At 37.5% G+C, this 18514-nt stretch overlaps 1 protein-coding gene across 1 annotated transcript in view; it reads right to left on the bottom strand.

The window, feature by feature from the left end:
• LOC135833970 (uncharacterized) overlaps window positions 1–7663 on the bottom strand; it is a 39492-nt gene extending 31829 nt beyond the window's left edge. Inside the window, exons 1-2 of the mRNA XM_065347803.1 lie at window positions 6824–7663; window positions 3518–3676 (exon numbers count right to left, since the gene is read on the bottom strand). Of these exons, the coding sequence (XP_065203875.1) occupies window positions 3518–3676; window positions 6824–7089 (425 nt within the window). The 5' untranslated portion in view covers window positions 7090–7663. The remainder of the gene's footprint in view (window positions 1–3517; window positions 3677–6823) is intronic.
• Window positions 7664–18514: the final 10851 nt, after the last annotated feature.

Raw genomic sequence — 18514 nt, 5'->3', positions numbered from 1 at the left:
TACCTCGTTTAACCAATAGACGTTTCCGTCATCGGCTAAGACTCTCAATTTACCAACTCCCTCTTTCATCAGAGATACCTCACAATGAGCGGATTGCAAACTCTCGTTTACTTTCCTCTCATCGAGTAGGACTCCGGGATGTTTTAGAAAATGCGAAGTCGCACCACTGTCGACGACAAACGTGATAAAATCGACGCCGTCGTCGTCGTTTGTCTCGACATACGCATTTTCTTCACCGAGGTTTAAAGCGGTCGAGTCACCTAAAAAATAATTCGAACCGATATTTACGTTACGCGAATTTCCGAAATTTGAAATCGCGATACTATCACCGAAACTGCTACGACCGAACCTATCTTTCACGAATTCATCTACGATATTACACCTACGACCTTCATCTAACGAAAAATTTTCTTTTTTTCCAGATGTCGGCGGAAAAAGACCTAACGCGATAGACGGACGAGGACCTGACGAACCGGACGAACCTGCAGTACCAGACGTACCCGACGTACCACTCGACGAACCGTTACCACCGTTATTACGCGACGAATCACCGTTCTGCGGACAATTACGACCTATATGCCCGGTTAGATTGCATCGATAGCAAACGATTTCTTCCCCGAGGGTTGGTATCGTTTCTATAATTCCCTCCGGCGGATCGACAAGACTTGGCCATATGGCCCCGTTTATTACACTTATAGCAGGTACGATCTTTGGCTTGAACGAAGCCATTTTTACCACTACGATCACCGTTACCGTTCGACGAATTACCGGACGAGTTCGAATTACTACTACGCGATTTATTACGATTACGATTACGATTATTATTATTACCGGATTGATCGGATGCGGCCATCGCTGAACCGGTACTTGTCGAACTCTTCGAGGTCGAGGAGTTCTTCGAGGTATCTTCCAAACTCAAAAGCAACGAGGAGATTACTTTTGGATTTGGATCTCCAGCTGTGACGTGAATCAGTCCCCGAGCAGTCATACGCACTGACTCGTACTTGGGCGAATTGCCCAAAGCATTTATCAGATACGTATACGTTTCCGATGGAGTCAACTTCACGTCCAAACTCTCCATATCGTTGACGAGCGTATAAAATGCCTCCAAGAACTCCTTCGGACCTTTGTACATATCGATGACAATCTTCGAAATACGAGTTCGACAGTCGATAATTGCTGCTTGGTTTTCCGCCTGGTACAAGGAATTCAGCTCCGTCCAGAATACGTACGGGTCCTCTGTCTCCTTGACCAGTCGGAAAACGTTCTCAGCTACGTGCCTAATTAAAATTTCGAGTGCTTTCGCTTTTTTACGCGCCGATAACATATTTACTTCGAGAATCGCGGTTTGAAGTCCTTTGGCCGCCAAAATAACCTTTATTTTTCTCTTCCAGGACACGAAGCCCGTACCGCGAAAGACCATCGACTCCATTACGCGACTATCACCGGCACCGAACATACTTTCACTCGACGAACTGCTCGAATCGGATTCTACAGCTGCTACGTCGTCGGACTCGTCGTCGCTACTTTCACTACCTTCGGACTCGTCGTCGGATGGACCAGGAGGTGGAGGAGGTGGAGGACCAGATGGTGGATTAGACGGAGGAGGAACGGAATCAACAGGGATCGACGGATCGTTGGAAATATCACCGGAACCCGACGAACTTGGACCAGCTTCGGTATCACCTGCTGACTCAGATACGTGCTCGACGTTTACTTTACTTTTACCTTTCGACTTCGGTATACTTTGTTCTGGTTTTTCCTTTACAGAAAAACCACGAAACTCGGCGCTCGATTTACGCTTGTCTACACTACTATCGTCGTCGTCTACGTTGACCGATTTTCCTGACCGCAAATAGGACAGGACTGTCGACATTTACTTCGTCGAACACTACACGAACCAATACGCTGAAGCTACACAAGCCAGAAAATTCCACACAGGACGTCGAATTGCGAAACAGAGCTTTCACGAACTACGCTCTACGCTACCATGTACGATAAATCGATACACAATCGATAAATCTGACTCACAACAATATTAAACTTGCCTAACATTCGACAAATCGAAAACAAACTTCAACAAAATAAATGTAAATATTTATTACAAACGGTCATTGACCTAACGATCAATAAACCAGACAAAAGAGATTGAGCAAAAAGCTCGATGACTTTACTTTACGACGACAAGAATAATAATAACGCGAACGAACTTATTAACTAACGAAAACAACGAAAAAACAACAATAATTTAACAGCCAACAGTTTACGCGATTTTACGAAAAGAACTAAAAAACCATTTTATACGTAACCAACAATATATATATCGCGAAACCGAAATTTATTTTTAATAAAAAATAAAAACTTAAAAGTTACCGAACATAGTTCGTTACGGTTACGATTCCAATTTTGCCAACAGATTTTGACAATATCGTCAACAGGTCTTAAGTAAATTACCGAAAGTAGTTTTTTTTTTTGGTAGAAATTGTCAAAAAGTTTTATCGTTTTGTTGAATTTGTGAGTAAAGTGCACTTATTTCCATTTTGAATCCTTTCCCTATGATTTTTAAATTTCAATCTTAAAATTTCTCCTAAAGACGTGGAAATTCAAAATCCGATGTTTAGTTACCCAATTAATTTCCACGTCTTCTGAAGAAATTTTAAAATTCTGGAAGCAAATCACGGAGTCTCCAGAATGACGAAAAAATAGTGAAATTCAATTTGGGGAAGTTGATATTAGTTTCAGGACTACTTTTAATCATTTGTATTGAAAAAATAAACAAATAAGTAGGTATAAACATTCTTTTATCAGCATTCCATTTTCAAAAATTCACCAAGAATCCAAAAATCAATTAAGGGTTTCAGACCGTGGTCTCTTTAAAAATCGCAGTCCCTTTCAAATCGGAGTTGAAGACCTTGACAGGTTCCCTTGTGAGAGCATCCGCCTGTTTTACAAACTGTACCAAACATTTGTAATATTCTGAAAATTCGGCCGGAAAATCTCGGTAGCTCGCTACGATACTTTTTCTTAAATATTTCAGAGCTTTATTCTAGCGTTTGTTTTATAAGGCTTCAGGTGCACTCGGTGTATAGATATTTATTTACCATCTCTGTGGTGAAATTTTAAAAGATGCTAAAAGATTTGACCCACAAAAAGGAAGCGGATATACATTTATATTAATTAATTTCCATCTTGTTTGCAGAAAAGGTCGCGTCGAAGTTGAGTTACAGGCACGCTTATCGTGCCCCAATAACGCGGATGTAAAATTACTATGAAAATTTCTTTTATTTCAAGGCTCGTTTGACTCCTTGGTTACGCTCAAAAGTCAAATAGGAGAGTCCGAGCTCAAAAGAGGTGTTTTTTGGTATTTTTATGCTCACCAATGGCGAATTTCTTGTCATCTTTCTTCTTTTTTTTTCTCTCCGAAAATGTTGTCCAATCTCTCTTCGATTATTTTGAAAATAACGCTTTAAATATAATTATTTTGTAGAGTGGAAATTGAAAATTTGATCGAACTCACCTCATCAACCAATTCTTATACGAATTTGAACCCACATCTCGTATCAATTTAGTCTCCATGTTTCTGTTATCAGTATCAGAATCCAGAATGCGTCCCACGATCGGCGTGATTTTGGCGGAAGTAATGAAATCGTCGCACAAGTATTCGTTCATTTTAGATCTGAAACCACATATGTACATACATGTACGAACAAATATAAGAACGTTATTTGCCCAAACGTGCAAGGAAATAGGGTAGATACTACTACTGAATTATTATTACGATTCGCGAAACTGGAGAACATCCGTCGTATCCGCGGCGTATTTTAATATTCGTCGCGTTGACTTGGGAAAATAACAAAGTAGTCGTACTCGTAGTTCATTTTAAAGATAGTACACCGTACGTTGTCTGGTTGGTAGAATTTATTGTCACGATTTATTGCAAAGTGCCCCGGGTCGTTTGACCGATGGAGAAATACGTTTCAAATTATGTTGCAAGAGGTCAGGAAGAGTTTACAATTCTTAAGCCGCGAAGATTTATTTTTATTATAAGTACCTACTCGATTCGCGAACGACGACCGACGTCTTGATGGGGAAATCGTCGTAATTCGTCGAACCCTTCAGAAATCGCGTGGCTCGATTTTGGGGTTATTCGCAAGCTTTACTATTTATTTCCTTTATTTTGAAAGGATTCGCGATATTTTCTTCCGCGTTAGATTCTTAGAAGTAAAATTTATTAGGTAGTAGTGCGTCACTTTGATACGTTAACCCATCTAATTCTAAGCACTAATTGTGAGTAGTACGTGTTGAATAATTTTATGAAATTTACATTTTTAGAGCAGATGTGTCCTACTTATTGCAATTCAAAAAAATACATTTGTATCAGGAAATTTTTCAACGAGGAAGGAAGCATTTATTTTATCGTTGTCTTGTATCTTTTGATTTCATCACTCAGTCCCGAAGTTTACAGCACCTCCCTCTTCCTCTCACCCTATTTTTAAAATAATGTTCAGAAAGGCTGGTGAAATGGTAGAGCCCTACCTATGAATTCAAAATAAGCAACAATTATGTCCAAGGATAATAAGGCATCGATGGAGATATTCGGAGTACCTATCTACTCAGTTTCAATGTTAGCAAGCACTTCCCTTTCCCCATCACTCTAGAACAACCTCTCTAGCCCCTCAAGGTCGTTCGCACTATCTTACCGTGTCCCTCATAAGTAAGTAATAAAACATAGGTATAGGTATCTATGTTCAGATAAATAACAATAAATCAAATAGTCGGGTATATGACAATAGGAGTAATTGCACCCCCCCGCCGATCAACCGAGACAGCTTTTTTCTTGAAGGAGACATCCTAAGGAACATTTTAAAGCAAACTTGCCCAAAAAAACAGTTGGCCTTACTTACAAAATGGCGGCCATTATGATTGACAGGTCAGCCGAAATCGCAGATTTCGCGTTTTAACATAAGACTTACACGAAATTTTTCAAACTGTACAAAGATAGATCGAAAGATCATGCAAAAATTTATCACCTGACAAAATTTCAAGTGCTAAAGTGCGTTTTTCGATTTTTGGTGAATTTTTAAAAATCGAATTTAAGGCCAAAAATGAGGGGAAAAATCAAAATTTTACCAAATTGACCAAAAAAGCTAAAATTTGGGATATACTCTATTTTCGACATGCCAAATCGATTGGAAACGGTTTCAACCCGTTTTGAGCAGTTCTGGAGCCTCCAGCAGATTTTTGAAACTTGAAATTCCCACAAAATTCCATCAAATTGGAGTTGTAAAGCTGAAATTTATTCTGAAAACTAATTTCAATACGCTACGAAGTACCGCAAGTGAATTTCAAGTCGTTTTGGAGCCTCCAGCAGATTTTTGAAAATTCCTGGAGCCTCACGCAGATTTTTGAATCTTCAAATTTGTCCAAAATTTAATTAAAATGGAGATGGAAAGCTGAAATTTACTCTACACTACAATTTTAACACCCTCTGAAGGGGTTCAAGGCATTTTAAAGCCTCCAGCGACTTGTTTTAAAATTACTGGAGCCCCCAGTAGATTTTTGAAACTTGAAATTTTTCCAAAATTTCATCAAACTGAGATGAAGAGTCGAAATTCATTCTGGAAACTAATTTCAATACGCTACGAAGTTGACTGCTGGTGGATTTCAAGTCGTTTTGGAGCCTCCAGCGACGCGACTTTTTGAAAGGTTGTATGGCGTTTTTTTGGAAAATTGAAATTTCCTAAAAGTAGCCGGAAGCTTCAAAACCATTTTAAACCATCATGTAGTCTGCGAAGTAAATTTCAGCTTGCCTATACTCCAATTGATAAATTAATGTTGGGGAAATTTCAAGTTTCGAAAATCTGCTGGAGGCTCCAGTAATTTTCAGAAGAGTCGCTGGAGGCTCTAAAATGGCTTGAACCCTCCTGAAGTCATCTTCAGAGGGTGGTGAAATTGGAATGTAGAGTAAATTTCAGATTTCCATCTCAGTTTGATGAAATTTTGTGAAAATTTAAAGTTTCAAAAATTGGCCGAGGCTCCAGTAATTTTCAAAAAAGTCGCTGGAGGCTCTAAAATGACTTGAACACACCTGGAATCGTCTTCAGAATGTGTTAAAATAAGTTTTTAGAATAAATTTCGACTCTCTATCTCAGTTTGATGAAATTTTGGGGAAATTTCAAGTTTCAAAAATCTACTGGAGGCTCCAGGAATTTTCAAAAAAGTCGCTGGAGACTCCAAAACGACTTGAAATTTGCCTGCAGTACTTCGTAGCGTATTGAAATTAGTTTTTAGAATAAATTTCAGCTTTACAACTCAAATTTGATGGAATTTTGTGGGAATTTCGAGTTTCAAAAATCTGCTGGAGGCTCCAGAACTGCTCAAAATGGATTGAAACCGTTTCCAATCGATTTGGCATGTCGAAAATAGGATATATCCCAAATTGCAGCTTTCTTGGTCAATTTGGTAAAATTTTGATTTTTCCCCTCATTTTTGGCCAAATTTGATTTTCAAAAATTCACCAAAAATCGAAAAACGCACTTTAGCACTTGAAATTGGGACAGGTGATGAATTTTTGCATGATCTTTTGATCTACGTTTGTGAAGTTTGAAAAATTTCACGCAAGCCCTATGTTGAAACGCGAAATCTGCGATTTCTGACCTTTCAATCAAAATGGCCGCCATTTTGTAAGTATGGCCAACTTTTTCTTGAGCAAGTTTGCTTTAAAATGTTCCTTAGGATGTCCCTTTTAAGAAAAAAGTTGTACCGGATGATCGGCAGGGGGGGTGCAATTACTCCTATTGTCATATGCCGGACTAAAACTTACCTGTGAAAATTCATCGTTCTGAATGCTTCGAGCACATTTCCATCGGCCAGTGTGATAGTTAACGCCGGCTGGGAACTGATAGAATAAGACGACGAGGACACCAATGATTTCGGTGGAACTGAGGGTGTTGAAATCACATACGAACTGTCACTCAAATTACGAATAGTCGTATAGAAACCTCGAGGTGTCGAAAGCTGCACTTCGTTTTTCACATGTATCAGCCGATCCATCAAGTACACCAATACAAACCAAAACAATGAAAACATGACGGCGCGGGTGACGTCCGGCGAAAAGATGCATTTAAACGACCAAAAAAGTAATTTTCACACATCGAACGAACGCGAACTCGATATAAATTGGCGAAAAATATAGCTACATCTGGGCTCTGTATACCAAAGACCTCGCACACTTGCCATCATAAAACAATGCAACGATAGCAGTTCGACGGTTAGGAAAAATGTTATAATTAGGAATGTGTCGCCGAGTTGGTGTAGAGCTCCGTGCGAGGCGTCCAAGCGAAAAAGCGTATGGAAAATAGCATCTCGTTAACGGGTACCAGACGATTTTTTCTGTCAGTTACCTCCGCTTATTAGCGATGAAACGCTTCGAAAAACCGTCTCGACGCGATGCATCGTCGTGCAATTTTTTACTTCGATAATTTCTAACTGTTCTGTTATGTCACGCGTCGGTCCTCGTGCTTCAAATCTAGCTCCATGCTGTACAACTTACCGTATTTATGGAATTATAGCGGCGCCTTGACCGGGTCTTTGTACCTTCTCGTCTCTAGATAGTCTGTTGGTCTTCTACGTATGTCTACGTGTGCGCTTAAACCTATTAACGAGTACATGTACACATAAGTGGGCACTGGATAGGGCTTAGAGTAGATATGTACGTGTGTACGCTGAAGTTGAGGCGAATTCGTGATGAGATACGAAGTTTTGACCTTTTTGTCAACGATTTCAGGTGCATTAGTCGTTTAAATGGACGGAGATGGTTGAAGAACTTTTGAAAATACCAGTATTCGCATCTGTCGTATATGTCAGACTTCGATGTGACCACGTGTAGTGTATGGTAAATTATTGTGTATGAACTTGTAATTTGATTGGAAAAGCTTGCGTCTTGACTGACATTATTATGAGAATCTCACCCTAAACATGAGAATTATTCTCAAATCTTCTTTGTACAAGCGTAAACCATTTCACCAGAATAATTCCATCAACGAGATTTATCAAATTCTGATGTTCTTTAGATCTGATTTATTCCTACAGCCAGACTGAATCTAATCCAATTATTTTCTCCTGGATGCTGAGAAAAATGATTGGATCTGATCAAGCCTGGTTAAATTATATCAAATTTAGAGAATGTACAGATCTAATCTGATCTCATGTATTGTAATATTCCTTTGGATAAATTCAACTCAAAAAATTCTATTATTCATACATAGGTAGGTACTCATTTAAAAATTGGACCTCTAGTGTCAAACCAAAATTTGAGCTGCTGAAGCTGATTTTATGATTTTTTCAAAATAATTTTCTAAAATCAGATACTCACCTCTACATTCTTATGATTTTTTGCAAAATCTGTAGGCTACCTAAATCTCGAGGTAGGTTAGGATTCTAAAAATTGACGTGTACTTCAAAGTTGACCATTCAAACAGATTATGCACATTTTTAAGGTGATCTGCCACCTCTAGAATGAGTTGTTTTTTCTGTACCCAGTAATTTAAAATATCGTTCAGAAAAGGTGCTGCAATCAACTTTATGGAAGCTGAAAATGTAATCATAAAAATTATGATTTTGACATACTGAGTTAATGAGGTGGAGGAGGAAGGGAGTAAGTAGCGGATGATATTTTTCTTGAAATATAATGTGAATTTGGAATTTTTTAATATCTTTGTTTTTTAGCTTGTCACCTCATATCAGGACCGGCAAAAATAAAAAAAAGTTTTACTTTCATTTTTAAATTTCCAGTTTTCAATTTTCAGTTTCAGTGAGTCTTGAGATTTTTAGAAAGGAGTGTTCAAGTTTGAATTTGAAGAATGAACTGGTAAAAAAGGGGGGAATAGTCAAACAAAGAGGATGAAAACTAAAAAAAATGAAAAAACAGGTTCAATTTTTCAGCATTGCCTTGGATGAAACGAATCGCTTTTCAACGTTCAATCAATTGACTTTCAACTGAGGCTAAGGATAAGTCAATGTTTATGTCATAAATTGATGATTGATTTTTTCAATCATGGTCGATTTTTGATCAGGAAAGTTATTTTTGAAGCCAAAATTGAGTTTTTTATTTCAAACATTTTTGATAATATGAAATTGAGAATCACAAACGAATCGATTTTTGCAATTAAATTAATGGAATTTTGATCATGACCGATTTTCGATCAATAAGGTCTATTTTCAGAACTAAAAATTGAGTTTTCATTTCGATCAAATAATATCGAAAACCGCAAATGAATCGTTATTTGAGGCTCGACTGATGGATTATCAAACATTACCTATTAATTTTTTTACCGAGAAATCGTATTTTTGAAAATTGGGTTTTCTACATATTTCAAACATGTTCGATTATATGAGATCGAAAATTGTAAATGAATCTTGAATCGATTTTTGGGATTCGATTATTCTGTTTTAGACCATAATTGATTTCTGACCCAGAAATTCAATTTTGAAGCTAAAATTGATTTTTCATTTTGAAGACGATCATAAGATAGAAATGCTGTATATCTAGATAAATCGATTTTAAAGTTCGATTACATAATCGAGTTGCAATTCAAAAGTCTATTTTTTATTTCAAGACCCGATCGATCATATTAGGTACATACAAAAGCCACAATTCGATTTCTGGAGTAATCAATAAAAAAATAGCGCTGGAGGCTGTAAGTAGAATAGTCTAAAACAGTGAAATTCGGCGAAGACCGGGGGGGGGGGGTTATTGTTTGTTTTAGGACTGATTTTTCACTATTTTAATTTTAAATTTAAAAAAAAAAAACACACAAGTAGGTGCAAATTGTCAAAAACGGTCAAATTAGGATTTTCAAAAATCCACCGAAAATCGAAAACTCAATTTGGCCAGTTAAAATGTGCTTAGAAACGACATTTTCAGCGTTAATAACTCTGATAATTTAAGCCTTTCATCCACTCAGATACTATTTCGAAAATTTTGGAACTCTTGGTGCTCTTAATCTTCTAATTGGTCTGTCGAAAGTACTATTTATGAGTTTTTGTATGATCTTCTCAGAACTTTTTAAAATTCTCAATTTCCATACTTTCTCATGATTTGTCATTTTTTTTTTTTTTTTTTCAGTAAAGATCAAACGTCAAATTTTAAAAGGGAATACACGGTAGGACCTTTTCAAAAGTACCTGACTGAACTGAAGCTAGGTAAACGTAACAAATTAAATTTAAACGAGTCCAAACTTCGAGTAGGAGGACCAGACAAAATAAGTAGGTAGTAGGTACATACCTAAGTAATTCATTCTATAGAAAATCCAACATCACAAGAGTATGAATGAAAACTTTACGAATCTGGTAACTGAAATTTGTTTAGCGAGTCATCAAATTGAAATTATTTTCTAGAATTTTAATTCGTGTAAAATAAATTCTAATCTGCGATGGCTTACAGTTGGTAAATTTCGCTCGCTTCCTATTTTTCTCTTTTTAGTACCGCGTCGTTACGTTGTCGTCTAACTAAGAAAACTTCCTTACGTTCAAGTTACCGCTACCTACGAGTACAAGTTTCCAGCATCGACGAAAGGATTTAAAACGTCTATTGTACCAGAATTTACGATACTGCTGCTATACAAATTTCAAATTCGCCCGAGTCAGCGTAAATGCAAATGAAATCGGGCGATGAATTCATCATTAAATGAAAACTTCGCTAGATATATTCTTTCGACTGGAAACTACATACATAAAACTTTACACAGAGGTATCGACGAACGTAGGTACCTACATCAACAGAAAAGGGTAATTCCGCATTCGCTAGAATTGCTGGTGAAATGTACGAATATAATTAAAAAATAACAATACCTATTCTCCGTATCATATTTCTCATTAATCGTGATGAAATTACCGATATTTTCAAAAATATTTACGCGTTATTCTATAAAATAATGAAATGGAAAGTAATAAGCATGTGCGATGATTGATTGTGCTCGTAGCGATGAAAGTATATAAGCTCATTCATATCGGACGCAATCCATTAATACAAAATCATATTGCTAAATGCGAATATGAAAGTCGTAAAAACACGTCGCCAATTCAATTTACACTACCTACTTTGTTCAATACGAGTTGAAAAGCTATGCGGCTTTTCAAATCAACCAAAACCAAATATCTACTCAGATAAATTGCCAAATACATTGCACAACATAATGGTTGATTATTCATAAAATTTTCAATACGTGCCTAGGTATAAATGAAAGACAGCTTACACCAGCATGCACCATAATTAACAATTGATCAGCATTTTGTGAAAGTTTGGCATCGTTCCATTGAACAAGTTTCTGATGAGAGGGATGTTGATTCGATAACATATTTCCTAGACCTACTCGGGGAATCGGTGGTAGGTAAATTCTAATTTCACTCCAAAGTTCAAATCTGCAAGAAATTAACCAGGTTAAATCAATATAAGTACAATGTATACCTACGTATAAATTTGTATAGATTGTATATAATCGACAATAATATTTACGTTGAACGAATCGCTCACCACAGATGAAAGCACGGGAAGAAAAACCCTCCTTGAAGAATTTTACAAACAAACACGTGATGGGAACTGCAGATTCGAGCGTTATCCGTGGTGACAGGTACATTACCATCGCAGTTTTCAATCATAGTTGAGACAAAAAAATGTATATATCTGCTCATCGTTCATAGTCGGTAATACGTTTGAAAATACAGTTTTCAATTTGGAAAATGATCGATGATACTGCAACTTGAATCTAGACACTTGTGCACATTTGCTTATATATTTTTAAATACAGAAGAGACAGCCCGAGTCAAATTCACTACATAAGTGATATCTACCTCATCATTAGAGGTAATGTTTCTACATACAAGAATTATGCACTAAGTAATTACTTAGTAGTAGGTATTCAAGTAATTAATGTAAGAGCTACCTTTGAATATCTGCATTCTGCTCATCTGCTGCCAGTCTCTGGTGTGAGTCATAAGTACATAATTGTACAACTTAAGGTAGAATTTCAGGTGCTAAAGTGCATTTTTAGATTTTTGGTAAATGCCAAAAAAAGAGAAAAAAATCAAGATTTTACCAAATTGACCTAGAAAGTTGAAATTTGGATTATACCCCATTAAAGATCGTCAAAAGCGATTGGAAACGGTTTCAAGCCATTTCGAGCAGTTCTGGAGCCTCCAGCAGATTTTTTTGAGGAAATTTCAACTTTCAAAAAATCTGCTGGAGACTAAGAATTTTCAAAAAGTCGCTAGAGGCTCCAAAAACCACTTGAAATCCACCTGCAGTTGACTTGATAGTGTGTTTATGAAATTAGAGTGCAGAGTAAATCTTTGATTTCCAACTGCATTTGATGAGATTTTGAGGAAATTTCAAGTTTTAAAAATCTGCTGGAGGCTCCAGAACTGCTCAAAACAGTTTGAAACCGTTTCCACTCGGTTTGGCAGGGTAATCCTAATAGTCCGGCATATGACAATAAGAGTAATTGCACCCCCCCCCCCGCCAATCCTCCGGGACAACCTTTTTCTTAAAGGGGACATCCTGAGGGACATTTTAAAGCAAACTTGCCCAAAAAAAAGTTGGCCTTAGTTACAAAATGGCGACCATTTTGATTGACAGGTCAGCCGAAATCGCAGATTTTGCGTTTCAACATAGGACTTGCGCGACATTTTTCAAACTTTACAAAGGTAGATCGAAAGGTCATGCAAAAATTCATCACCTGTCCAAATTTCAAGTGCTAAAGTGCGTTTTTTGATTTTTGGTAAATTTTTGTAAATCGAATTTAGGACAAAAATGAGGGGAAAAATCAAAACTTTACCAAATTGACCAAGAAAGCTGAAATTTGGGATATACTCTATTTTCGACATGCCAAATCGATTGGAAACTGTTTCAATCCGTTTTGAGCAGATCTGGAGCCTCCAGCAGATTTTTGAAACTCGAAATTCCCACAAGATTCCATCAAATTGGACTTGTAAAGCTGAAATTTATTCTAAAAACTAATTTCAATACGCTACGAAGTACTGCAGGTGAATTTCAAGTCGTTTTGGAGACTCCAGCGATTTTTGGAAATTCCTGAAGCCTCCAGCAGATGTTTGAAACTTTACACTCGTATATTCACAAATTTTCATCAAAAAGCTGAAATTTACTCTACACTGCAATTTTAACACCCTCTGAAGACGACTTCAGGTGGATTCAAGTCATTTTAGAGCCTCCAGCGACTTTTTTTGCAAATTACTGGAGCATCCAGCAGATTCTTGAAACTTGAAATTTCCCCAAAATTTCATCAAACGGAGATGGAGAGTCGAAATTCAATCTGAAAACTAATTTTAACACCCTCTGAAGACGACTTCAGGTGGGTTCAAGTCATTTTAGAGCCTCCAGCGTCTTTTTTTAAAATTACTGGAGCCTCCAGTGCATTTTTTAAACTTAAAATTTCCCCAACATTAATTTATCAAATGGAGTTGGCAAGCTGAAATATACTTCGTAGACTACATGGTGGTTTAAAATGGTTTTGAAGCTTCCAGCTACTTTTAGGAAATTTCAATTTTCCAAAAAAACGCCATACAACCTTTCAAAAAGTCACTGGAGGCTCCAAAACAACTTGAAATCCACCGGCGCGGCAGTCTACTTTGTAGCGTATTGAAATTATTTTGCAGATTGAATTTCGACTCTCCATCTCAGTTTGAGGAAATTTTAGGGAAAATTTCAAGTTTCAAAAATCTGCTGGATGCTCCAGTAATATGCAAAAAAGTAGCTGGAGGCTCTAAAATGACTTGAACCCACCTGAAGTCGTCTTCTGAGGGTGTTAAAATTGCAGTGTAGAGTAAATTTCAGCTTTCCATCTCCATATTTTGATGAAAATTTGTGAATATATAAAGTTTCAAACATCTGCTGGAGGCTTCAGGAATTTTCAAAAAGTCGCTGGAGGCTCCAAAACGACTTGAAATCCACCGGTAGTCAACTTCGTAGCGTATTGAAATTAGTTTGCAGATTGAATTTCGACTCTCCATCTCCGTTTGATGAAATTTTGGGGAAATTTCAAGTTCCAAAAATCTGCTGGATACTCCAGTAATTTGCAAACAAGTCGCTGGAGGCTCTAAAATGACTTGAACCCACCTGAAGTCGTCTTCATAGGGTGTTAAAATTGCAGTGTAGAGTAAATTTCAGCTTTCCATCTCCATATTTTGATGAAAATTTGTGAATATATAAAGTTTCAAACATCTGCTGGAGGCTTCAGGAATTTTCAAAATAGTTGCTGAAGGCTCCAAAAAGACTTGAAATTCACCTGCAGTACTTCGTAGCGTATTGAAATTAGTTTTTAGAATAAATTTTAGCTTTACAACTCCAATTTGATGGAATTTTGTGGGAATTTCGAGTTTCAAAAATCTGCTGGTAGGCTCCAGAACTGCTCAAAACGGATTGAAACCGTTTCTAATCGATTTGGCATGTTGAAAATAGAGTATATCCCAAATTTCAGCTTTCTTGGTCAATTTGGTAGAATTTTGATTTTTCCCCTCATTTTTGGCCTAAATTCGATTTTCAAAAATTCTCCAAGAATTGAATAGCGCACTTTAGCACTTGAAATTTTGTCAGGTGATACATTTTTGCATGATCTTTCGATCTACCTTTGTAAAATTTGAAAAATGTCGTGCAAGTCCTATGTTGAAACGCATAATCTGCGATTTCGGCTGACCTGTCAATCAAAATGGCCACCATTTTGTAAGTAAGGCCAACTTTTTTCGGAGCAAGTTTGCTTTAAAATGTTCCTTAGGATGTCCCCTTTAAGAAAAAAGCTGTCTCGGAGGATCGGCGGGATGGGGGTGCAATTACTTCCATTGTCATATGCCGGGCTATAAAGTATAACCCAAATTTCAGCTTTCTAGATAAATTTGGTAAGATTTTAATTTTTTTCCCCAAGTTTGATTTTCAAAAATTCACCAAAAATCAAAAAATGCACTGTAACGGTTGAAATTTTGAAGGTGATGAATTTTTCTCATGCTCTTTCAATCTAGTTTCGTCCAGTTCAAAAAATGTCGCGCAAGTCCTATGTTTGGGAAGCAAAGTCAGCGATTTCGGCTGACCTGTCAATCAAAATGGCCACCATTTCGTTCGTATGGGCCAACTTTTTTTTTGGCAAGTTTGCTTTAAAGTATTTCTGAAGATGTTCTAACGTTGTCTCAGTAGATCGGAGAGGAGTAGGTGCGATTTCCGTTACACAGTTAAACAATTTTTCAGCTAAATTTTGAAATGAAAACATCAACATTCCTCCATTTGATAGATACTTACTTATTAAACACATCTTTCAAACTTCCTGCCCTCTTCTTATACCTACATATAATCAAACTATACACAGGATCATACAAATTTACCCAAGTATTGGGTACATTTCCCCCTACCCACCCATTTTGAGAGGGGCGGTAAAAAGCACCTAGAAGGATAGTGCTAGGTTAGTGCTGGTTAGTGCACGCATCCCCGACGTTAGTGCACGCCCCCTTCACCCCCATTTTTTAAAAAATATGTGGGGGGTACAGGGAAACGTGGTACCCCCCCCCATTTACGGAAGGGGGTTAAAAACCACCTAGAAGGTTAGTGCTAGGTTAGTGCTGGTTAGTGCACGCATCCTCGACGTTAGTGCACGCCCCCTTCACCCCCATTTTTTAAAAAACATGTGGGGGGTACAGGGAAACGTGGTACCCACCCATTCACGGAAGGGGGTTAAAAACCACCTAGAAGGTTAGTGCTAGGTTAGTGCTGGATAGTGCACGCATTCCCGACGTTAGTGCACGCCCCCTTCACCCCCATTTTTTAAAAAATATGTGGGGGGGGGGGGTACGGATAAATGATTTACGAAAAAAGGGGAAGAACGTCGTTGAAATGGTTAAAACCCACATAGTTCGACTCAGTTTCGTTAGTGCTGGTTAGTGCACACACCTACACAATCACTCCTCCCCCCCTCCTCTAACTTCCCCTCACCCTCACTATTACACGAAATGTTGGCATCTGGAAAAATGTGTGCTGTGTAAATATCGATGCTTCATTGTCTGTAAAACCACATACTTACGAGTAGGTATACCATAAGTTTCAATCAGTACAGATTCAATTTTGACTTCTTTATTACAGATACCCTATAAGAGGGCTAAAATTATTTTTTCGGCAAAAAGTTCAACTGGGATATTCTGAAACATCACTCAAAAAAAACTTTTCACCTTTCGCGTATCGTTTTCATATGAATTGAACCCGCTAAACACGAATATGAAATTGGATTTGTAGTTGCATCCCCCTAAGGAGTTTCTTCGAATGTAGCTTTTATAGATGGGTTAAAAATGACTTCATATTATTTGTGGATATACTGAAAGATATCATTCAGAAGACTGAAGAAATATTTTGGAACGCACGTGTGTCCAATGCTTTGGTGATTATTGCCAACTTTGAAAAATTGAAAAAATTCCTTAATTTTTGGCAAATTTTCTCGAATTTTTAAAATCAGAAGCTGTGGCACCGTTTCGTTCCAAAATATTCCCTCGGTTTTGAGAATGATACTTATCCTTCAAAGTTTTGCCATCGTTAATGCGAAATATTTGCAAACGACTCCACTGAGTTGTAATTGACGAGAAAATTGTAAAAAAAAATAAAGAAACGTTTAATTTCTGCAAAATGGGTAGGTAGGTAAATTGGTAGGTAGGTAGGTACACATAAAATTGTTTAAAATAAAGGAAAATTTCAAAAAAAGAAAGTATTAGTTGTAGGTTGTTGATAAATTACATTTTCAAACTGACTTTTTTTTTAAATGGGTAAGTAAATATGGCGTACCTCATAATTTAAAGAAATAGAAATTTTCAGAAACTTTCTGAAAATTTTTTGCGAGGTAAACTTTTCATGTACATAGTAACTGGGCTTCAAATAAACTAGTTGATGATTGGGAGAGGGAGAGGATCAGAGGAAGGAGAAATAATTGTGTAATTGCGTGCGCTAAGCTCTATAACCAACACTAATAAAAATGAATCGAACTAATTGGATGCTTCAATAATTTTTTACACGTATTTCGTAAATCATTCCTCATGATTCACCCCACATTTTTTTTTTCAAAAAAGTGAGAGGGTGGCTGCACTAACGTCAGAAATACGCAGCTTCACTAACCTGCGCTAACGCGGACAATCAATCTATGTGGGTTTCATTCAGTTTCATGTCATGAGTGGGGGAGCCATTTCAGGGGACCCACCCAATGATTCTTTCATTTAGTGTATTTGGCATCATTAATGCAAAATATTTGCGAAGAATCCCACTGAACACGAATATGAAGTCATTTTTAACCCTTCTATAAAAGCTACATTCGAAGAAACTCCTTAGTGGGATGCAACTACAAATCCAATTTCATATTCGTGTTTAGCAGGTTCAATTCATATGAAAACGATACTCATATTGTCAATTTATTCGCCCCATAAGGGAGGGTGGGGGGTGGGGGGTGCGCGCCCACTGCCCAATGGCTCGAAATGGGATTTTCAAGAAGTTGTTTAATTTTCTACTGTTTTTAGTGGTTGAATGATGCATGACTTTTCCAAATTGAACTTTTTTTTTTTTAATGTTCCCTCTCTCTTAGTCTCTGGTAAAAAATCTAGTTTTGAACTTATTTCAAAAAATGAGTTGTCGAGTAGGTAGGTACGTACGAGAATGTGATTCGGCTTGAAAGGTGAAAAGTTTTTTTTGAGTGATGTTTCAGAATATCCCAGTTGAACTTTTTGCCGAAAAAATAATTTTAGCCCTTTTATAGGGTATCTGTAATAAAGAAGTCAAAATTGAATCTGTACTGATTGAAACTTATGGTATACCTACTCGTAAGTATGTGGTTTTACAGACAATGAAGCATCGATATTTACACAGCACACATTTTTCCAGATGCCAACATTTCGTGTAATAGTGAGGGTGAGGGGAAGTTAGAGGAGGGGGGAGGAGTGATTGTGTAGGTGTGTGCACTAACCAGCACTAACGAAACTGAGTCGAACTATGTGGGTTTTAACCATTTCAACGACGTTCTTCCCCTTTTTTCGTAAATCATTTATCCGTACCCCCCCCACATATTTTTTAAAAAATGGGGGTGAAGGGGGCGTGCACTAACGTCGGGAATGCGTGCACTATCCAGCACTAACCTAGCACTAACCTTCTAGGTGGTTTTTAACCCCCTTCCGTGAATGGGTGGGTACCACGTTTCCCTGTACCCCCCCACATGTTTTTTAAAAAATGGGGGTGAAGGGGGCGTGCACTAACGTCGGGAATGCGTGCACTATCCAGCACTAACCTAGCACTAACCTTCTAGGTGGTTTTTAACCCCCTTCCGTAAATGGGTGGGTAGGGGGAAATGTACCCCCAAGTATTTATACACGTAAAAACACCAGCAGGCAGCAATTTGAAAATGTTGATGCCTAATATAAGCGCGACAGCATCTCGAATAACGAAAATTCTAGCGCATGCTTTTCGAATTTCCGTCAAACTTTTCTACGTGGA

This window comes from Planococcus citri, chromosome 2 (genome assembly GCF_950023065.1).
Source record: "Planococcus citri chromosome 2, ihPlaCitr1.1, whole genome shotgun sequence".
Taxonomy (NCBI): domain Eukaryota; kingdom Metazoa; phylum Arthropoda; class Insecta; order Hemiptera; family Pseudococcidae; genus Planococcus; species Planococcus citri.
This window is presented reverse-complemented; position numbering and strand designations above follow the sequence as displayed.